This window comes from Heliangelus exortis, chromosome 2, assembly GCF_036169615.1.
Source record: "Heliangelus exortis chromosome 2, bHelExo1.hap1, whole genome shotgun sequence".
NCBI classification, from domain to species: domain Eukaryota; kingdom Metazoa; phylum Chordata; class Aves; order Apodiformes; family Trochilidae; genus Heliangelus; species Heliangelus exortis.
Window position 1 is genome coordinate 79691966 of NC_092423.1, and position 23460 is coordinate 79715425.

The window sequence follows — 23460 nt, forward strand, 5'->3', positions numbered from 1 at the left end:
ATGATGAAAATATGCCAAGAGCCAGTCCCTCTTCCGGACAAAAAGAATTCTTCTACCAGTTGTATCAAATCAGGTTTGCCTTTGCTTTTGTACAAGAGACTAAGCGCTGGGTAATGGCAACTGAGAACTGCTTACAGTTACTTTTAAAAATTATGGCTTTGAAGACTGAAGGATAGTATCTCCTTACTATTTTCCCGTATCATCCAGTAACTGTGATTTCCTTTCTCATAAAACCCTGGATATGGCAGGGACCTAATCCTCTAAGCAGAGCTGTCATACCAGCTAACTTGTTTCTCTCTGTGTGTGTGTGTAAATGATCATATTTTAAAAGCAAGCATCAATTTACAGTTATTTTGGCATCCCAGCCACGTGTTGGACCATGAGAGAATGTTAATCATTTTAATACATTTCTGATAATAGAAGATCATCAGTGACTGCAGGGGCTAGTAAGTTGTATAGACATGTCCTGTGAACCTTTCCATGGCTGATTTCTTTCCTGTTGCCCTAATGTGGAAGTTTGGAGAGTGAATTTTCCCAGCTATTAATGAAGCAACAGAATGAATGAGAGGCTTCTGCCACTTTCCAGTAGCTGCGGGCAGATTAATTTTTTATGTGTATATATATATATATATATATTTTCCCCATTCTTCTTCATAAGAGATGTATTTTTAATGGAGATGGGCATTTTTACTGAAAATTGGTAAAACACCCAAGCTGTGATATTTTAAAGAAACAGATCAGCAGCCAAGAAATAGAGCTCCTAGGCAGCTGTAGTTCTGTCATCTTCTAAAAGTTTTGGTGTATCTATCAACAAGAAGAAGTATGATATTACATTGACTTTTCTCTATTTTATTTTTTTTTTCCACCAGAGAGTGTTTTAGTTTTTTCATGAACTTTTTAAGGTATACCCTTTGGCAGTGGTCCATGTGTGTATTCTACTGATCTACGCTCTGGGAAAAGGCATTAATGAAGTGTATCCATTGTGTCTAAATCATCTGGCACTGTGTAAACTACATTTAGCAAAACTTTTATGTACAATCTTTTACCTGTATGCATGATCTTCACACTGGTTCACTTGAATTTGGTTCTCCTCCCTCCTCAGGGCCTGCATTGCCACATGTCCAAAGCTAATGAATGTTGACTGAAGAGGAGGAGGATGTATATGGCTAGTTACCCTTGCATGGCTGAGGAGGCCAGAGGAAGCCCTTTTTAACTTGTCTTGGTGTAGCACATTTGTGCCCAGCTCTTCCCAGAGCTCATGGCTGCACAGTGGTCACAGCCAGGCAGGACTGAATGGTGCTGGTGTGTGGAGGAGGTGGCCTTGTGGGCTTCAGTGCTGGAGGGGGTAACTGGGCAGCCTGCCTGGCCTCTCGCAGAACGACCAGCACCAAAGCTCTACCTTTTGCAAGAAAACTCCTTAATTCAGTTCTCCTCAGTTACTTCTTGAAGTAACCTAGACTGCTAGTTCATGAAAGATGGTGACAATTGCAGTTAGTGGCCTTCTGACCCTGGGCAACTTTGTTTTCATACTTTGTAGTGACTAAATTTCTGGAAAAACTTATTCCAGTGGTCTTCCCTTCAAGGTTCTGTGCAGCATTTACAGGGCACGTCTTGCACTCATTTGCTGGAACCTGCTGTCCTTAGTGCTTGTCACTGAATATCACCTTCTGCTGGCTTCTGTATTGACTGAGAGATTTGGGAGAGCCTTAGCACACCCTTGAGCCTTGCCTGGAACGCTGCAGTTTCCAGGAATCTTATAAGTGTGGAGGAAAAACATTTGTTAATTTTTCCTTTCCCCCCTTAATTTCTTCTATAAACTTCCAGATACTTTGTTTTTATTTGACAGAATGAGTGGAAATAGAGAACTGCAGTCAATGGTTCTTCAAAGTGATTTTTTTTCTTTTTTAAAGTTTTCTTTTGTATCTCCCTTAAGTGGCACTGCTTGTTTGCTATTAAGACTACAGGATGCTGAATAGCAGCTCATTTTGTGCAAAGTGAACGTGGTAGATACTAACTTACTGCATGGCAATTTGTCACATTCAGGTGAGATGACACTTTAAGATGTCATAAGCTTGTCTTTTCGCTCACTTCAGGTTTTGTTCTGAAGGTTCTATAGACAAAGTAATTCTGAGAATTAGGAGTTCACTATTTTACAACTATGTCTACAGTAAATGACTAAGGTAGTTGGTAAAAATGACAAATACTTAGACTTTAATAGTGCCCGTTAAAATAAAAAGAAGAATTTCTTTAAAGAGAAATGCTATTCTGTTATTTGTAGGGTTGAGGGTTTTCCTCTTCTTTTTTACTGCTTGTTGCTTTCTCTCTCTATTTATTTTTTTTTGTCCTGGGGACATGTTTTTGTTTTCTGTGGTAGGGGAGTGAGGGAGGTGGGGAGCGTGTTCCCCTTTGAAGTCTTGGATACAAGCTCTTACCAAAGTTACTGTCAGGCTTTACCCTGTAGGCCCTTTGTGCTGCAATATGACTTGTTTTGTTGGTCTTTGAATTTTTTGCATGAAATATCTTCAGACCTGAGAAGATTTTGTGAGTTATAGTTTTGGGCAGAATTGATAGAAGCAAGAAATCATATTATGCTAAAGCACCATAAATGAAAAAGTTTAGTATGTTCGTATGCCAACATAAATGAGAATGTGTCACTGCAAGACCATCAGTTCTAGAAACAAGGTCTTGCTAGTTAATACATAGGTATTTCCCATGTAAATAACATGTCATTATTATAGCTGTCTATAGGCAGTTGGCTTTATGCTTCTATTCCCTACAATACATATTTAAAAAAAAAATGAGCAGGTTTCTTTACGGAACTCTGTGTCCAAATATTGGTTTCCCAAAACCATACAATATGATTTCCTTCCAAATGAATTCTTTGTCTGGTTGCCAAAATCAGCATATAAGTGTTAAAATGTGAAAGGTTATGTGTCTCTGAAAAGGGGGTGGGTATATCTGAGGATGTCATAGAATCATAGAATCTTCTGGGTTGGAAGGGACCTCAGAGATCATCAAGTCCAACCCTTGATCCACTACTGCTGCAGTTACCAGACCATGGCACTGAGTGCCACATCCAGTCTCTTTTTAAATATCTCCAGGGACAGAGAATCCACCACTTCCCGGGGCAGCCCATTCCAATGTCTGTTCATCCTCTCAGTAAAGAAATTCTTTCTAATGTCCAACCTAAACCTCCCCCAGCACAACTTGAGACCGTGCCCTCTTGTCTTACTGAGAGTTGCCTGGGAAAAGAGACCGCCCGCCCCCTGGCTACCCCCTCCTTTCAGGGAGTTGTAGAGAGTGATGAGGTCTCCCCTGAGCCTCCTTTTCTCCAGGCTGAACACCCCCAGCTCCCTCAGCCTCACCTCACAGGACTTGTGCTGGAGTCCCTTCACCAACCTGGTTGCCCTCCTTTGGACCTGCTCCAGGACCTCAATCTCCTTCCTGAACTGAGGGGCCCAGAACTGGACGCAGAACTCAAGCTGTGGCCTCATCAGTGCTGAGTGCAGGGGCAGAATCACTTCCTTGGACCTGCTGGCCACACTGTTCCTGATACAGGCCAGGATGCCATTGGCCTTCTTGGCCACCTGGTCACACTGCTGGCTCATGTTCAGGTTCCTGATGTCAAGTGTGTTATGTGGTCAGTCCATCCCTCAGTGTCACGTTTGGGAAGACAGGCAGTGGCAGTCCAGAGGCCAGAGCTGGTAACGGAAAGGGGGAGCTGCACTCTCTGGGAAGAGCCATATGGGTTTTGTGCTTACTGAGGTGACAAGTTACTAGGTTTCAACTGGCAAAATAAATCTTTCACCAGTGTGGGGATGGGCATGTGCAGCAAGTCGTATTTCCACATGTCTAAACACAGCTGAGCTTCATGGCATAGTTTTCATAGCTCAGAAAAAGTCCTTATTATAGTAGTGCACTCATCTCTGTCTGTCCTGCTGAATGAGTCTCTACCCTGAAGAATGGATAAGCTGGCCTGCAAGGTGATTTGCAGTGTAAATTGGATGTGAGTCCTCTTGGTTTATCTTTCTGTGTTTACTTTTGGCTTTCTTCTTTCTCCTCTGAATTCTCACACCCCTGTTATGTTATATTATTTTATATCATACCTCATGTTGATTTTCTTTCTGCACTCTCTCTTCCGCCTTTTCTGCTCTTAAATGACTGTGGTTTGGGTTTAAGCCATTTGTCCTCTTTAGACAATTTATAGAGATGTAATATTAAGACTTGTGTGATAATACCAGTGCTGTCTACAGCAGGCTTCTTATACCTTTCTTTCCTGAGCCATCTTGAACAAGCAGCTGATGGAAAAAAGATATTAAATCAGAAGGAACGTAAGACTGGTGCAGGATATAAATTCTTGTGTTTCCCTGAGGTTTCCTTCTCCTTTTGACTTCTGCTCAGTGTGTTCTCATCATTCTTCTTGCCTTTCTCTCCATGCCCTCTATCAAAATCATACATAAAAGTCTTTCCATACTACTGCTTTCCTCAGGCTTCCCTGTCTCTTGAAGCATGTGACTTTTTTTCACTGTAGTGCTGTAGGTCCAGAACATTCTCTGAATTTTTTTTTAACTCTCTGAACCTTTGCTTCATCAACTTTCATTAATACTACATTGTCTATGATTTAATGTTGTATATCTTGTTGTGCGTTCTTACATGACATCATCCAATCTCTACTTCGATCTGCTTCTAATCTGATGACAAGCTTCTTGTCACCTTTAATCTTAAAACTACTGTTGTTTAGAATTTAGTTTTGGTTTGGTTTTGGTTTTGGTGTTTGGTTTTTTCGTTTGTTTGTTTGTTTGTTTTCAACTGTGAAGTTTGTCTGCTTTGTTTCTAGCCTGGATGCCACCTCCTTTGCTCAAATGTGTATGTGTGTTTATAAGTAAACCATTCCCATCACATGTAGCTTGCTAGAATAAGTTTAAGTAGTTTCCAGTGGTCCCTCAGATGCCTTTGCTTCCTGCCCAAGCTCCTCTTTCTACTGCATGTTAAGCTTTTTACTGATATACAGAAGACTCATCCTAAAAGGTAGTGAAGGTGACTCCTTGATTGCTTTTACAATCATGACACCTGAAGTCTGTCTTCTTGTTCTCCAGGTGTTCTGCCTCTGGAAATCCTTTCTTATGTTTGTTTTCTTCTCTAAGCATCTGCTGCACCTGATTTCCTATCTGTTGTACAGCCAGGATGAAGAATAGTGAGGTTGCTAAATCTGTTTCTGGCAGCTTCAAGAAAACAAAGTTTAATGATGACTCGGAGGAGAGCAGCTTTTTATAGATAAGGTAGTGGAGAGGGCAGATTGCAATCCCTACTGTGTTTCTACAGCACTGGATTTGACTTTATGTCAAGGTGATGTCATCCAGACTGATAGTTATGAATATTCCATTAAAAAATCAGGAGAACAGATGTGTGCAATGACAAAGTTGAGTAAGAATGACAGTTGAATGCAATCTAGGAGTAGATGAACATGAGTCTGTGCTGCATTTAAATTCATCACAGGGACTGAGACTGACACCCCCAAACTTAGATGCTTTAGTTTTGGCTCTACCCTTCTCCTTTTTGCTTAATTTTTATTTGTTTCTTCATGATGGTCTGCTGGCATTATATTTTTATGTTTCATAGTTTGAACAGTTAGTAGAGATTGGTAGGCCTTTTGCTTTAAAGCAGACCTGGATTATTTAAGCTCTGGGTTTACCAAGACCAGGCAACTGGAAGTTTTTAAGCACAGTTCTTGGCAGCTTAAACTATTGCTATGAATACTTAGTAATTATTTTTAAAGACAGTTCTATCATCAAATGACTGATGCTGGATAATTAAAAAAATATTATAACATCAGGTATGCCATGTTTGAATCAAGAGGTTTTTTCCTTTGAATTGGGAAGGGAATTGTTAATCTTCCAGCTGGGTAGAGTAAATTTGCAAAGCAAGTTTTGTTGTTTTTTTGTTTTTTAAAATTATTTTTATTTTTTTCTTCTTGTCTGTGTGTGGGGCTTTTTTTTGTTTTGTTTTCTGGAATGATCTGGGGCTCTAGTTTCATGATGTTTCTGTGTATGAGAGAGCGAAAAACTCAAAGGGGCTGTAATTGTATATCATGGCTGATACCTTGTCACTGCATAATTTCTTTAGAACTCACAAGTGATTCTGAGAATATAAAAACTGTGCTTGTAGCACAGAAACCACTTTCATCTAGGTGGGGGTTCAGTCTTTTTTTCCTTACACTGTCTTGTATTTGTATGCAGTGTGTGTGTTTGAACAATGAAGCATAAACAATTCAACCCCCTTGTTCTGAAAAATAAGAAATAAGTAGTCATTGCAGCAGATGTTACTGTCTCTTCCCTGAGGCCACAGACAGTCAGAACCCAAATTCTCTTTAATTATCCCAGTAACAGACATATGCACACACGTAAGGATGCAGAAATACGTAGTTCTAGCTGGTGAATCTCTGGCACGATGAAGCAAAGAGGAATGCAAGGCTGGGCTTCAGATCTTGAGACTTTGGTGGTTTGAGCAGATTGCAAAAAGGGTCTGTGGAATCAGGGCAGGGCAAATACTGTGGCTGCTCCTGCCCTGCTTGGAAAGCAGCACGAAAACCGTAAAGGTGGTGGCTTTGTGCCTAATGAGAAAACCAATGGAAGATGTGAGGAGTTGAGTACAAGGAAATAAGCTCACAGTAGGCTTAAGGAAGAAGTTCAAGTTCACATGTTTAGAGTCAAGAAACAGATGCTTTAAGTGTGTTTTATTTTCCATTTTCCCCATTAATAATAAATTATAGCACTATCTTATTACCTCCAAAATGGTTCTGAAGCTGTAATTGTTGTTTAAATAATGAAGGCCAAATAAGCAGGTAGTGAACTTTGTGGAAAATGTCAAGAGGTTTATGGTCTTGGCGTTTGTTTTATTACAGATGATTTGAAGCAGAGAGGAACTCAGGGGGCTGAGAGAGCTTCTAGATAAGGCTAGAGCTACATATTTATTTCTTGACCTCTGAAGTTCTCTTTGGACAGAAGGGAAAGCTTCACAACTGTGTTGTGTTGCATAGTAGAAGGAACGTAGTTGCCCTGTTTGTGATCTAAAGACACCTCCAGAATATTGGATTGTGAATGAGAGCTGTAGCTTTGAGGGGTTTTTTGTTTTGCTTTTTTTTTTTTTTTTAAGCTCTGAACTCCAGATGGAGATCTGACATGTTTTCGTGTTTGCAAAGTGAAACCAAATGTAGTGTGGTAAGACTTAAAAGAGGAATATTTTAGTTTGTGGTAGCTGATTTAATCATACTGGGAAAAGTCATAACTTCATCTTTTCTTTTATAGAGGATTGGATTGCATTAGCTAACACTGCCTAAATAATTTTTAAGTTTTTTTTTTTCTTTGTGGGAAGAAATTGTTTTATTTTCTTGTATCTTTCGGGATCCCTATTTTAGGAACTGAATAGTTATTACTGTTTAATTACTTTCCAATTACTAGAATGACTATAGTACTTAAGGTATTATCTAGATAAAAACACTTTTATTTTTTTATAAGAAATACTTTTAATTTTCAATTTTATTAAATATTAGGGATAATCTACTATATATACATGTTCTGTTTCCCAGTTATGATGTCCACATACTTTTAATTCTGTATTACTAAAGTCAGTGGTTTACACAGCCCTGGTGTAAATATGTTCTGTATGGTAAGGGCTATATGGAATGCCTTTTCATTAAAATGCAATACTGAGTATTGTCCCAGATTGGTATGTCCTAATCCTTTCATTTTAGAGAAGCATTAAGTCTTAGCAGCTGATGCTATCTTTCTGGTTTTGAACAAGTACTTTTCTCTGCATGCTTTCTGTCTGTGTCCTATGTGTACACCATTTAGATTATTGGAACCTTCTGGTAGCAAAGACTTAGATCTGTTGCATCCATGACCCTCCTTAGCCTTGACATCTGGATGTTTGTACCTTATAGATGAAAAAGTGCCAACTAGTTTCTAATCTCAGTAACATAAATATCACTGGGACACTTGGCTGGGCTTGACTTGGCTTTTTCCATATTTTTAGAAGAGATTTGTCACTTTCTGTAAAGTTTTAATTTTAGAGTTGCTTTTTGCTTGTTTGTTTATTTGACAAAGGTTCTTAATGCAGTGGTCCTTCTGGTGTACTAAAAATTACATAAAAGGCACCTCCCTGGCCTCTAATCCATCCTGGTGGAGTATACATGTGCTTGGAACCTAAGGGTCAGATTACTTAAGTGTTTTCTTGCTCCTTTTACAAGCAAGTCTGAGATGAAGATGCAATACCAGCACTATCTTCAGGCTCTACTACTGTAAGAAGAATAAATATTTTTTTCTTCCTCTGAAGTGTATGCTAAAGGAGGCCAGGACTGGAACCATGCAAAAAGTGTTAGAGAATGGCCACAGTGTTGACTTCAGGCTGTATCTAGAGCCAGCCCTCCCTATCTTTGCATCCCTGTGTGGAGTCTCCATGCACAGCCGAGGCACCAGGCACCCTGCAGCATCTCCCTGTGGGCTTCTTCCCAGACCTCCTGAGGAAGAGAGCTCTGCAGCATGGTCAAGGCACAGTCACCTTAGTGGTACAGTTCCACAAGACAACCTTCCTAAGCAGCCAGGATCATAAAGCTAAGGAGGTTTACAGTCCTGAAAGCAGATCTGCCAACATACCGTTGCATATAGAAAGCATATGTCTGGAATTACATGGTTTAGAAAAGCATCCTGTAACAGGAAGGCCTTCTACTTTGCAAAGAGCTGCTGTCTTCATAGAATCATAGAATTGGCTGGGTTGGAAGGGACCTCAGAGATCATCAAGTCCAACCCTTGATCCACTACTGCTGCAGTTACCAGACCATGGCACTGAGTGCCACATCCAGTCTCTTTTTAAATATCTCCAGGGATGGAGAATCCACCACTTCCCGGGGCAGCCCATTCCAATGCTTGATCACCCTCTCCGTAAAGAAATTCTTTCTAATGTCCAACCTAAACCTCCCCCGGCACAACTTGAGACCGTGCCCTCTTGTCTTGCTAGTCTTCAAAGTTTTCAGCTTCTACTATGGGCCTTATGGAAGAACAGCAAGTAGCAGGGCAGATGTATGTGCTTAGATTTTTAGATGAGTATAACAAGCATGTTGTTTTTGCAGGGATGCTTCTCACTCTTAGAATGAGTCTTCTTTGCAAGAGAAATGGAAAAAATATTTGCTGTACTTACTATATTTCAGATAAGTTTTTTTTGTTTATTATTTGCTTGTCTTTTCTTTGCTTGGCTTTCTCAAAATAAATGACACTTTTAATGATGTCATGGTTAATGCATTCAACAGGAATATACCCATAGGGAAAAAACCATTCTGGCCTGTTTGGCAACAGTGCTAGGCTGGGGTAATAGAAGAATGTTGTCCGAAGTAACTACAAATATGTAAAGAATTACTAAATCATTAAGTAACTACAGAAATGTACACTAAGTACAAATATGTAAAGAATGACATTACAAAGATATAAAGAATAACCCATTTGTATAGGTTAAAATGCTATGTACCAGAAATAGAACCACCATAGCTGTGGGGAACTTTCATGGCACTGCAGTTCCAAGGAGTACATGAAGTAGTTTGCTAGTAGGAGTATATGAGGTAGTAGCATGATGCCTGAGCAAGAAGTCTGTTTGCACCTTTGCTGTCAGAAATTCATCAGAAGAAAAGAAATAGCTGTATATTTTCACCTTGAAAGTATGTTTGAAACTATAGCTTTCTTCCTGTTACTTACTTAACTTTTAATTTTTTAAACCTTGCTCAAAAGTATTTAAAACATGGAGTGGGTTGTACATGAATGCTGAGCAGCATGTGCCTTGAGTAAGTCCTAGAAAAATAGGGCATGTTGTTGACAGATTATGCCTCAGCTCCTTTTGAACAAGAAGGGGTAAATTATGGTGGTTTTCAGAAGTAATACAGCCGTTCTTTGACTGAACTGTCCTGATGGAGTCCTTTTTTTTTTTTTTTTTTTTAAAACCTGTGGAATAGTATTTGTACCTATTTCCTTTCTTCACTTGATCTCTGGTACTTTTTTCCTTTTATCTGCAGTGAGTCAATGACTTAGCAGTAGGGTGTGTTCAGTGCATTTCTGTGAGGAGAGTACACTGAAAGAGCTAGAAAAGACTGGTGATTGGAAATGTAAGAAAAAAATATAGACAGAAGTGAATCATAAAAGATGCAACAGGCTCTGGCATGCCATTTTTCTTCTCTTTTTTCCCCAACAGAGAGCAATACTTGTTTTCCTGAAGTTGTTCTGAGTGAATTTATTATTAATAGATATATTTATATTATAATGGGAATTTTAAAATGAGGACTTAACCATGACACTAAATTTATATGCACAGATGACACACAGAAATTACTGAAAAAAATAGTTCTTTCCCAGTTCTGCTTTTGAAATAATTAGAGACAATAGAGTCCTGAAGCATCACAGCAGAGTTTACAAGTGCACCTAATTGTGTCCTTAAAGAAAAAATGTTGCAAGTAGTCCAAAAACTGGGAAAACTGAATGAGTGAACAGGTGGATCCCCTCTTGCCAGCCATGGCACCTCACTTAATAGATTCCCCTGGGATTAATGAGGCTGTCACCAGGGCAGTGAGGGTGATGTAATGGAGTCTGCTTAGCACATCCCTGTGGAGACTTCTGAATTGGCTTGCTGCCTTTGAAGAGGATAGTAATGTAACTTGAGTAGCACAGGAAGAGAAGATCTAAGGCTAAAATCATTATACCACTTCGGAAGATGGGGATTATTGTATCATCCTTACATTGGACAAATTTAATTATAAAACAACATCAATATATGGTACTAAAATTTAATTTTTTTATTATAGGATTAGCGAATTTGTTGTACTGATGCCACCCAGAGACTTCTGTTAATATTGCAAAGCTGTTAGTTTTCAACTTTAGTGGTATTATTATCACTATTCTACTAATACAGTGTAGAGGTGAGGTGATACTGGGTGTATTTTTAACTTTGTGCTCACTGTTTTAAACAAGGTCACCATGGCATGAGGCATTACATACTACATACACCATAAACATTGACATAAACTACTGACATTTTTGGTATCTGTTAATTTTTTAATGAAATCGGTCTTTATTGTCTTTTAACATCTAATTTCCCATTCAAGATAAATTGTGAATTCAGTTCTCAACATACCACTCTATTCCTTCTTAGTAATTTCTTAATTTATTCTACTGTTTACTGTAGCTCTGCTTTGAAGGGCTGAATAAGAAACTTAGGTTGCAAAAACTTTCCTGTTTCATTTGCAAAGAACTGTAGAGCTCAGCCCTTGGCAAGTCCTTGGACAACAAAAAACAAGCAAGCTATGGCCTGTTGGGCAGATACTAAATTTAAGGTCAAAGTGAGAGAAGATTTCAGGACACTCATTTTTTGTGTGAATATTAGTCATGAGCTCTTTAGAAGACTTCCTTGACCTTTCCTAGGAGCTGAGGGGACTTCGATGCATTTGCTTTGCCACAGGTTTATGAACCCCGGCAAACTTTGTATTAAACTATTACAAAACCAAAAAAAAACTAAACCAAACCAAACCCCAAAAAACCCTGAAGCCTGAAACTCCCAGGAAACCCGTCAGCATGTCAGAAAGAGTTGTAGCTTTCTCAGAATCCGAACTTTTCAATGCCTTTCAGTTCCATGGGAAAATGTGCGTTTTCTTTCAGGAACGTTTTATAAAAGAAAATATAAAATAAGAAAAGAAATTAATCCTTTTTTGCTAAGGGTATCTTGAATGTATCAAAAGGACCCAATGTCTGTTGAAGACCAGCTGATGGCATTGAATGCATGAATACAATAGTGTAGTTTTTAATGAAGAGCTTAAGTCTGAGACTGATGTCTGCAGAATGCACACTTAGTTTTAAAATAGATAAAGAATCCAGATTGAAGGTGTATCTGGGGAAGTGTTTCCAGCATCAGGAATAAGAAGAAAGAAGTTGCTGAAGGGCTGGGTATTCTGTTGTACAGCACAAAAACTGAGGGCAAAGGAAAGGGAGGGGAATCCAGGGAAAGAGGGGAGGGTTAGAATTGGAAATGACCTGTGATCAGCAGGCAGTTCATGTCAAGGTGAGCTTAATTAACTTACTCATTTATTTAGGGTGATCTTGTAGTATACAAAATCTACAGCTGTGTTATTTTATAAAGCTTGTAATGTTGCATCTACCTGAAAATGATTAATAAAGTGAAATTATTATTGCTTATTAATTTTCATTGAATTGAAAACTCATGGTCTTCTTTTACCTGAGATTTTTCAGCTAGATTCTTCTATTCAGATGAAAGGAAATCTAATTATTCTGTTGATTTAGTGACAGAAATTTTCTGTAGTGTAGCATGATTTCACCAATAAGCTTTTACCTTTACAGTTTAGATGGGGGTTGTTTATCTCTTTTATTTGTTTTGTTTGTTTATTTGTTTGGTGGTAGATTTCTTGTTTGCGTTTTCTACAGAGCTATTGCAGAATTGTAGCTGTGAAAAGCAGTTTCAGAGTGTTTGCTCAAAACCAAAACCACTTCTAGTGCTGTTTGCTCATGCTGACCTTATCCCCTCAAGCAAGAGCACTGCTGAGTGCTGCAACAAAGGCAGGATGAACTGACTTGTATTTTGGAAGGACAGAGAGGAATCAGATTTCAGAGAGATTTGTTAGCAAGTCTTCATTCTCATCTTGCTCTCTAGCCTGTGCCTGCCTTGCCTTGCCTAGCCCCTGCCCCCTCCCACAAAGCCTGGAAATGGTCTTAATCAGCTGCTTTTGCTGCCCCCTGAAGCTTTGCTGGGCCTTGCTGAGACACTTAATGTTGCAAAATCAAGTACAAAAAAACTAAGGAATTCCTCTTTTGAGCTTGTGCTTGTAGCCTTTTACATTTATACATATATATGTACAAACAGATGAATAAGTATATATAAGGCTACACAGGCCTATAACATATATAGGTGTATGTGTACGTTTTTCCCTCTCCTACATAATCCTGCTAGATTCTCTGCACAGCATCTGTAGTAGTAGCTGATGGCAGCTGTAATCAGTTATCTAATATATGGCCCAATCCCCTTTCCAGCATGGTGTTCAGATCTTGATTTGGGAATTCAACCAGTGCAGATGGAATCCACAGTGAATTTAGCTGCAGGTTCTGTAGAACATGTACAAACTGGCATTACAGGCCTGAAATTGCCCAGATGCATAAAGGCTGTCATTAAAAATGCACAGTTTTGTTTTCTGACACCCAAGTGATTCTACTGCCTGATTCCATCTGTTTTTCCAAAGTAGATGATAATACAGCCTCTGGAAAGTACACTTATGGTTCCCTGCAGTGGCTGAACACATTTTGACACAGACTAAAATTTTCTCATGGGCATTCTCGTTAGGTGCGGATGACCTACTTGTGCTAAAACTTTAATACTTAAATTAACAACAAATCATCCTGAAACAGGAAACACATATGGTTTTTCTCAACATTATCTTGAGCAGAGAAAGGAGCTTTAAATGGACGTTGCCAACTTATGCTGCAACTAGTGATACCAGTATCACAATGTTACTGCCATCATTCTTAAGTGGGATTATGGTTCAAGATTTTAAATGGTCATGACCGTGTGGTCATCTTTAGTCTTTTCATTGACTGTTTCACATTTATAGTGTTTAAATAGGTAGGCTCCACATCCCCTTGTGCCATACATACTGTTAAAGAAAAGTTCAGGAAGATTTTTCTGACAAGTTGTGAGGTTCAGACTGGATTCCTTTGCTTTCTAAATTCCTTCTCTGAGAGGAGTCTGGGTGTGGCTGGATCCAGTCTTAGCCCTCAAGTGTAAATAAGAGTTTGGACTTTAGGTTCTGTCAGAGTGTCATTTTATTACACCTCAACCTGTAGGGCCCAGCCCATATTTTACCTGTGCTTTTAAGGCCTCTCAGTCTGACCACGTGCATCGAATTATCTTCTGTGATGATTTCATCTTCCCTTTCTGATTGGTTCTATCCAACTCTATCTGACTGTCCCTGTTCCTCTCCTGAGGATAGTTCTTCCAACCGTCCAATTTCCCCAATTTAAATTTTGGTTAATCCATCTTTCCACTGTATACGATCATTTTGAGTAATTATCTCATGGTATACATCTTGTTTCTTACCTAAATCACTTTTCTCAAGAAGTTTTCCATTTGCCTAAATCTTAAACATTTATATAATTAATTCAAATATTTCCTTTATCAGTTTATTAATCCCAATATTCTTATACCCAATGACTTTCTACTTTTAACACATACATAGCCTCCTCACCTTTCACATACTTTCTGGACCACTGCTTTGTGATGACATTTAAAAAAAAATAAAAAATTGCTTCAATATCCTGAGGAACTCCAGAGAATTAGGCTTTTGTACAACTGCATTTATTTTAAAGAAACATTTGTGTCATTATACCGGTTCCACATATTCTATGTGCCTGTGTTAAAAAAAAATCCTGTGTTCCCAGAACAGCATTTGTGTTCATATAGCTGCACTGTAGTGATACAGATGCAGAAATAACTACTATTAATGCAAATATTTAAGGATTTTGTCTGCTGTTCTTTTTGTCTGCATAGCTTTCAAAGTAAAAATAGATTAATATTCTGAATACAATTAGTATTAGTGCTTTTCAGCAACTCATTCATCTGCTCTGCTTTATATAACACTAAATTTGTGCAGGGAAGACATCCCCTAAAATTTCCCCTGAATGTCAAGCATTTTTCCTTTTTCATCCCTCATGTCCCAACCTTTTTATGTGAAAGTGATGAAAAGTCAAAATTGCTTGTTTTTCTCATTATTTTCCACTTAATCAGACACTTTTTTAAAGAACAAAACCAAAACCCAAGCCAAGTTGAGAGAGTCTCAACTGCTGCTGACATAGGAAAAATTAATCTGACTTCACTTTAATAAGTGCCACTGAATTGCAGTTGTACTGTGGTGTTTTCTGTTTTACCTAGGGAAGAAAACCACATCTTGCTTATAAATCAGACCAAAATTTGAATACTTCATTCAGACATGTATTGACTAACTGCTCTATATATTTTTCAGGCCTGTACTGTAAATTGCGTGGTAGGGTGGTAAAAGTTTCCTGGGTTTCCTTGGAGGACCACATGGAGAAAACATACAGCTCCACAGTATATGCAAATGTAATGTTGGGTATCTGATGTACTATCACCATGACATCTAGAGTAACACTTGTATTTCTTGATTGTTTTTAGAAATTGCCCCTTGGTTGCATGTGTTCAGAGCAGAAGATGCTGTGGACTTCTCACAGTTGACATTTGACCCAGGACAAAAAGAGCTTATTGCTGGAGCAAGGTGAGCAATCTGTTTTCATACTCCATGAAACTGGATATTCTTTCTTTATTGATAAGTAATATTGAGCCATATTCTACCAGATTTGCCAAATTCTACATCAGATTGTTCTTGTATGACTCCCCTGCCTTCCAGACCCACTAAACTCAACATTGCATATGCTTCTTTTTCTTACTCCTGACCAAAGCTGAAAGCTGCCTGGTGTCAAGAATCTTAATAGCTTATGCTGCTCTCATTTTTAAGCAGACTATTCTGAAGTATGCTCAAACTTTGGATACATACAGGAAAACGGGCAGATGCTGTATGACAATGTGACAAAAGTTACCATAGCATAAAACTCATGATGATCCCAAACTTGGCTACACAATACAGAATTTCTTGCTTGCATGATTCTAATAATTATTCAGTACAATGCCAGGAACAGCCTGTTAAAGACTGCTGAATTAGTGGTAGCGTCAGTGTTAATCATAATTTTTGACAGTATTTTGCAAGCTGTGATCAACACTGACACTGTCTTAGGTGTCATCATTAAAGCAGTGACAGTCCTTGAGCACCATTTTTTCTTCTCTTAGCATATGAAGTATAGTGGAACATTTTGGTTGTCATGAAATTTTAAGCATCTAAACTTGATATTTAAACCTGCTTTCTGAATGTATTTAACTCTTGAATTAATGAATCACAGAATCATCACGGTTGGAAAAAAATCTCTAAGATCATTGCACCCATTGCCAACTGCCCTTGGAAACAAACCAAACCAAACCAAAAATAAAAAAACCCAAAACAAAACAAAATAACAAACAAACCCCCCCCACACAATCATGCCCACTGCAACATGTCCTGAAGTGCCTCGTCTGCACATTTTTTAGATACCTCTAGTGCTAGTCACTTCATTTTCTGTTACATTTAGAATTGGAATATACTTCTGTTGTTCAATTTGTTTCTTAGTTGGAAACTATGTTCAAAACAAAAAGTCATAAAATACACTGCAACAAATAATTTTCCATGTGCTGCTGGAAGTTGCTTATCTACGGCAGAGAAACTTTCTGACTGGGGAGATACATAAATGTCTCTGGCTCACCTGAAATGGGATATCCTGTGCACTGATGTCAATTTTTCTATACTGGAAGCTGCCAAATTAAATAAGGCAGGAGGCTGTCAATTGGCACTGTTCTGTAAAGACTGTCAGTAAAAGCCAAAGCTGTCTGAGCCTCTCCTCAGTCCCATGGAATTGTGTGTTTGATCAGTGCACACTCAGTGCACCAATGTTTTTGGTTTTTGTTTTTTTGTCTCTCTGTACTCTTCATCTGGGCTCCAAACCTCAGCAAAAAATATGCTCTCTTAAACTTATGGTTTTGATGAAGTCTTTTGAATCAGTATAGAATGAGCTTTGGAGGATTTTGTTGAAAAGTTAGTGACCGAAAATATGTTGACTGCCAATTCTGCCTTTTGCAAAGAAACCCAAATACAGTAAAAACAATAGATTAATTTGGTTTTCTCTAAGTCAGTGCTGCTCTGGAGCTTTATCTCTCTTATTCTGGCTAACATTGCAAAATTGAAAATATTCAGTGTTGTAAAAATAACAACAGAAACCTTTGTTTTCTGCAGTCCAGCATGGCTGGCTGTAACTTGTTCATATAATATGTTACATTTTTTTTATCCTTATTCTGCCTTTCCATTCAAAATTCTAAGCTTTACCGTAGCATTGTGGAGTTGTCCATGGAGTTGCTGATCTGATGAATATGCACCTTTTGCATGTAGTCCCAACTACTGTGTAGAATGAATCTGTACACTGTGAATATGATGAGTTTTCAGCTTGCTTGCAGGAGCTGTGCTTGCAGTTTTCATAATCTCAACTGGCTGCACTGATGTGTTTTTATACTTAATACACTATTTCTAGTTGCCCTTCACCCAGAGCCATCTGAACAGAGCATTAATGTTACCCTACTTGTTCTATGGCCTGTGGACAAAATTTTAGTACAAGTTTCTTGCACATCTGCCTCACAGGATTCACATATCTGAAGAGCTGTTAGAGGAATTCATTTTATGTCCTAAGCCACAAATGTGCTCTCATACCAACAGTAAAGAGAATGCACTGTTAATTCCTCCTCCCTGGTGAAATATATTTTGATATATAGCTATTTCTCCCAGAATACTCAATTTCTTTTTTTATTATCTTCTTGTAGTAACACTTAAGTACTGAAAAACTAATAACTGTGTGCAATGTGATTTCAATAAGATCTGAATAGTTGTAATATTCCTCTTCAGTTGTGGAAATGGTAATTTGTAGCTCTTTGACATGATCTTCCCTTCTTTACCCAATCAGTGGTAAAGAAAGGCACTGTGAGATGTGGCACGTGGGACAGCTACAAATAAATTTAGATTATTCTTTTGAGACTGCCGAGAGAAGTACTCCCCTTATGATTTAATTGTCTAACAGTCAAAAAAAAAAAAAGAAAAACAACTAGAGGGTGATTCTTGTACCTTTGGTTTTCTTCTTTCACAAAGTGGTGGTGTTCTAAACCAGAGGAATGATTTTCACAGCCAGGAGCAATGTTCTGGCTCATCTTAAGTTTACAATTGATTTTTTTTTTCACTCTTCTCCAAAATTTCTGTGTCTTAGAAACCAAAAAAAAAAAAAAACAACAAAAAACCCCCAAAAATAGTGTTGTGAAAATCTGCCACTGTCCAAAATTCTTAAACCCCTTTTCTATCACTGATATTTGCTGTGTGTGAATCTCTTCCATTTTTGAAGTTTTGCAGTCTATGAAGAGGTACGTGACTTGTGTGGCTTAGAAGCAAGGTAGAGAAGATCCCAGCTGGAAACCAGACTGGATTTCCTTTGGGACTTGCCTATGTCATGTGGCAATGTAAAAACAGGCAGATGTGATGCCTCAAAAGGTGTACTCTGTAGTAACAGAATAAAATTGATAAAGTTGCACAAGGTCCTTGGGAGACTTTAAACTGTAGTACTGTGTTTTATTTGGTTTATATGTGCTGCAACAAGGTTAACCAAAGTTAGAGATGCGGGGAAGGGCTACTGAAAGAAGAATGAAGAGGGCTGGAATTGCAGTGTAGGCAAAGGTTGAGTGTGTGCACAGTGCCTGACCATTAACCCGTCAGTGGGTACGTATTGGGAACTAAATAACTGAATAAATTACACAGAAGTGTTGGCAGGAAACCAAGTCACTATAAGATGGCTATGGGTAATTTAGTCAAGAAACAATGAGTTTTGTCACTTTTTACCACTGTGGAAAAAACAAGAACAAATATATTTTTGAGATAGAGATCACTAAATATATGAGACATTATTCTGTAATATTTGCCATAGGAGGCAATGACTAAAAAGGTAATTACTAGTCCGTTATTGCTAAGAATAGTTTTGCCTGTCCAATTTGGGAAATAAAGGTGGTCTTCTGATGTCCTCAGGCATTCCAAAAATTAATATATGACACCATTTTTTTTTTAGTTTTATCTTCTCCCCCCATGCCTCTGCATGTTGTCATCCAGTCTTTATGAGAAATCACTGGTTGATACATTATTTTGTTATGTCCAGTTCTCCTATAGGTCCCCAGTTTATTAATTTGGAATGTCCTAGCCTCATTTAATTTTTTTTACATCATCTGCAGTGATCTATGAATGTTACTATTAAAATATTAGCACACACCTTCACTTTAATCACTCACTCCACCCTGGCACTGGTATTTCCTTTATGCCTAAGGACCTGCCTAAGATTTGGAGCCATCACCCCCTTTCCCTCTCCCACCATCCTCAGTAGGGAGGGAGGCTGCTGAACACAATGAAGTTTGAGTTTGGCTCAGTCTGACATTTCTAGAGTGTGCCCAGTCACCACCAACCAGAGGAACCTCGACAGGGTACAGAGGTGTGCCCATGTGTCATGCCTTAACAGTTTGAGCAGAACCAAAAACCACAGGACAGGATTACTCTCTATTCCACCCACACGCACACAAGGGAAGATAAAAGGGGGAACAAAGACAGGAGACTTGAAGTTGGAAATGGAAATTAATTGGAGACAGATTTACTTGCACAGGGGAAAGGCAATAACATAGGAGATAAAGTAACAAAAAATACAGGTTTATATAAATACAGATATACAACCCGTCCTGGATGCTGGCAGGGACAGGTGCCTGAGGGCCCCCTGTGGCAGGGCCGACTCAGGAGGGGGCTCCATGGCTCTTCCCAGCACCCGATGGATGTGGGCTCTGGAGAGCAAGTGGGGAGCCGGTCTTAAAGGAGCACAGGGGAGCAGCGAGGAGTGAGGGGACAGAAAGAGGAGGGGCTGCCTGAGCTTGAGAGAGTATGGGCAGGAAATGGGAGGGAACAGACCCCTCTGTGTTCTGCCCCTCTCAGAGTCTGAAAGCCCTCCTGCTTTAGTTCCTCATGTTCAAATGATGACACGCCAATCTCATGAATTTCAGCAAGGCCAAGCATAAGGTCCTGCACCTAGGTGGGTGCAATCCAAAACACATTTACAGGTTGGGTTGGAAATGGATTGAGAATAATTTGGAGGAGAAGGAACTTGGGGAAGCTGGTGAACCAGGAGATCAACATGAGCTGGCAATGTACAATTGCCCAACTGTATCCTGAACTGCATCAAAAGAAGCGTGGCCAGCAGATTGAGGGAGGTGTTTCTCCCGCTCTGGTCTGCTCTCCTGAGGCCCCACCCGGAGTTCTGTGTCCGGTTCTGGAGACCCCAGCACAAGGACATAGAGCAGTTGGAGTGAGTCCAGAGGAGGGCCACAAAGATGATGAGAGGACTGGAGCACCTCTCCTATGAAGACAGTCTAAGAGAGTTGGGATTGTTCAGCCTACAGAAGAGAAAGCTCTCATGAGATCTTGTAGCTGCCTTCCAGTACCTGAAGGGGCCTACAGGAAAACTTGGTAGGTACTTTTTATGAAGGCATGTAGTGATAGGACAGCTTATAATGGCTTTCAACTGGGAGATAGTAGATTTAAGTTAGATATTAGGAAGAAATTTTTCACAAGGGTGGTGAGAGATGCTGGGACAGGCTGCCCAGAGAAGTTGTTGCTGCCCCCTTCCTGGAAGTGTTCAAGGCCAGGCTGGGATGGGGCTTTGAGCAACCTGATCTAGTGGGAGGTGTCCCTGCCTATGTGGGGAGTGTTGGAACTAGATGATCATTAATGTCTCTTCCAACCTAAACTATATGAGTCTCAGAATACAGTAGAAACAAGTAACTTCAGTCCATTTTGTTGTTCACTTTTCAAATTCTTCACAAATCTTGTACCTCAAATGTGGTCAGTTTCTGTTTCTTAGGTCATACATGTGTCCTACCATGAAGCCCAATGACTTTTTTGTAGCAGCTGCTTTAGTTTTAGATTCATGGCCATCTGAAGAACCTGAAGATGCTTAAGTATGGGATCAGATAGGGTCCACCCGCAGATCCTGAGTGAGCTGGCGGATTGCTAAGTCCGGACAGAGTTGCTAAGTCTCTGTCCATTATATTTGAGACGTCATGGCGGTCCGGTGAGGGGAAAAAAGAAAACCCAGGGAACTATATGCTGACCAGTCTTACCTCTGTACCTGGCAAGATCATGGAACAGATCCTGCTGGAAAATTTGCTGTCTCACATGGAAAATAAGGAGGTGGTGGGTGACAGCCAACATGGCTTCACTGAGGGCAAATAATGCCTGCTCAATTTGGTAGCCTTTTATGACAAAGCTACAGATGGGGTGGGTAGTGGCAGAGCAACTGATGTCATCTACCTGGATTTGTGCAGAGCAATTTACTCTGTCCCACATGACATCCTGTTCTCCAAACTGACAAGACATGGATTTGACAGATGGACCAATCAGTTGGTAAGTAACTGGTTGGGTGGCCACACACAGAGAGTTGTGTCTCCCCAGTGTCCAAGGGGAGGCAATGATGAGTGGATCTTGATGATCTTTAAGGTCCCTTCCAACCGTAACCATTCTATGATTCTGTGATTTTATGATTTTTCCTGTTTTAATTGTAAAACAATCTAGCACAACTTTGAAGTTTAATGAGACTTGTGGTTGTCTTTGTGTTAGGGTCACTTGACAATCATTAATGCCTTCCAGTGTAACAGCTCTGATTAACAACTTCTTTTTGATCTGAAGTGTTATAATGCTTTTGCTTTAAAATAGTCATTTGGTCTTCTGTCAATCTGCTGTGCAGAAGGGAGATATATGTGTACTATTGGTGAGGGCTTCAGAAGGAGCAGGGAATCTTCTAAAATGACTGATGAATTATCTTAGATCTCAGTAGTAACCTACCGTTGCCCTGCTTATTTGGAATATTTTTTCACAAGTTACCTCTGTGAAAATTATATAACGTTGAGAAACAGGGGAATGGGATAGATGGGGCTGGGACAGAAAGGAAGAAATGGAGGGAGAAATCTCTTGTCTGTTTCTGATGAAACAGCCCAAAGTGCTTAGTGAAGACAAGCAAGAATTGTAGTTCAATATATTAAGCTGAATAAGGAGAATAATGTCAATTGGATCTAGTTTTAATGTAAAGGAAAGGTTTTTTTCTTAACAGATATGTTCTAAATTGTGTGAGATTACACATATATAAAAAAAGTAATTAAAAAGAGAAATATATTCATGAGAAACACTCTACAGAGAGAATTCCATATAAGTGCAAAACAGTTATTGTTAGTACATTATGAAGACTACTGGCTTTTGACATAAGGCAATGTAGCTATGTTCCCATGAATCCATATCTTTCAAATTTGCCCTGGCTGTTGCTCTTAACATCACATATGACCTGTCAGATAAAAATTAATGAGTTCTCTAACAGTCTGAAACCTTCTAGGGAATTTATTTGTCATATACCAAGGAAAATTTAATTTTATAATTAAGTGGCTTCAGTGCAGGATTACTCTTCCTGCATTAGCTCCTCAATAAGCTCAAAGAAATGAGAGGATGGTTGTTTATCTTATTCTGGTAAATCCTAATATAATATTCAGATTGGTATTTCTCTTTGTGTTATTTAGTCGACTGATTAAATCTAATCAAATATGATAATGATTTCTATATTTTGAAATGTCAGTAAGTATGGAATTGGATTTCCCCCAAACCAACCTTGCCTTCTTTTCCTATGTGGAAGTGCTTTGCCATATGTCCTGCAGCATTCTCTTTGTATCCCTCCTGGAAAAATCAATTGTGGAGGGAAAAGCTTATCTGAGGGGGTGAATACAGCAGTGTCTGAATTGCCCTCAATAATTGTAGATTGCCTTTATTTTCCTTGTTCCCTGACAGTGCTCTAAACACTTACTAGCTCTACTTTTTAAAAATCAAAATTATTAAAACTGTTCCAGACATTTTGGAAAAACAAGGGTCAAAAAATGAACTGGAAGCATCCCTCACATCCAGTAAGTTAGGGCAGGAATGTTGAAGTTCAAAACGCTTAGTTACATTTTTAAGAAGAATTTTGTCAGAAGAAACTTGTTTGGTTAAATGACTAATGAAGTAAGCCTCTTGTGCTTGAAATTATGAGCTGGTAGAATTCTAGCTGAAGTTCATTCTTAAAATTTCGTAACTTATTTTGTAAAATCCAAGTTGTCCTAATTTAGCTATTCTTCAAAAATTATATAGTTACTTATCAGAAATGGGTCTCAAAGCTATTCAGCTTTCGTTTTAATTGGATAATATATATTTAGACATATCTACATGATTTTTTACATGGCGTGTCCTAATAATGGTGGCTTTTGACTGCATGTTCTTCTGCAAGTTAATTAAACTTGCTCTGAGGATTATAACTTGCTTTGAGGTGGCTTATTGCCTCAGTCACTCCTTATCTGGGTGATGAAGGACTGTAACAGTATGCTTTTTCACTTAATTAGATGTGTGTTTTGGAACGTTAATTTGAACCATTACCACTACTTGCCGTAATAACAGAAAGGCAAATTAAAGGATTAATTAACAGTGGTTTAAGAATCTCTAATAAAGGAATAAATAACAGTACAGGTTTGCTTTTTGCTGTTGTCTGCTCCCAGCAGGAGAATCTGAGAGCTTCTTGTTAATGAGATGCTCTGAGTGCTACATATTGGGCGAATATACAGGCACTAGGAATTAGTGCTGTGTTGTTTGAACATCCATCTGTGTTTTATTGCTCATTTAACACTTCGTTCAGAGTAATC

At 38.9% G+C, this 23460-nt stretch overlaps 1 protein-coding gene across 6 annotated transcripts in view; it reads left to right on the forward strand.

Annotated features, from left to right (window-relative positions):
- Nucleotides 1–23460, forward strand: part of SEMA5A (semaphorin 5A) — a 312014-nt gene that overhangs the window by 104717 nt on the left and 183837 nt on the right. For all 6 annotated transcript variants that reach the window (XM_071736701.1, XM_071736699.1, XM_071736695.1 and 3 more), the window contains exon 4: nt 15223–15322. In XM_071736701.1, coding sequence (XP_071592802.1) covers nt 15223–15322 — 100 coding nt within the window. The remainder of the gene's footprint in view (nt 1–15222; nt 15323–23460) is intronic.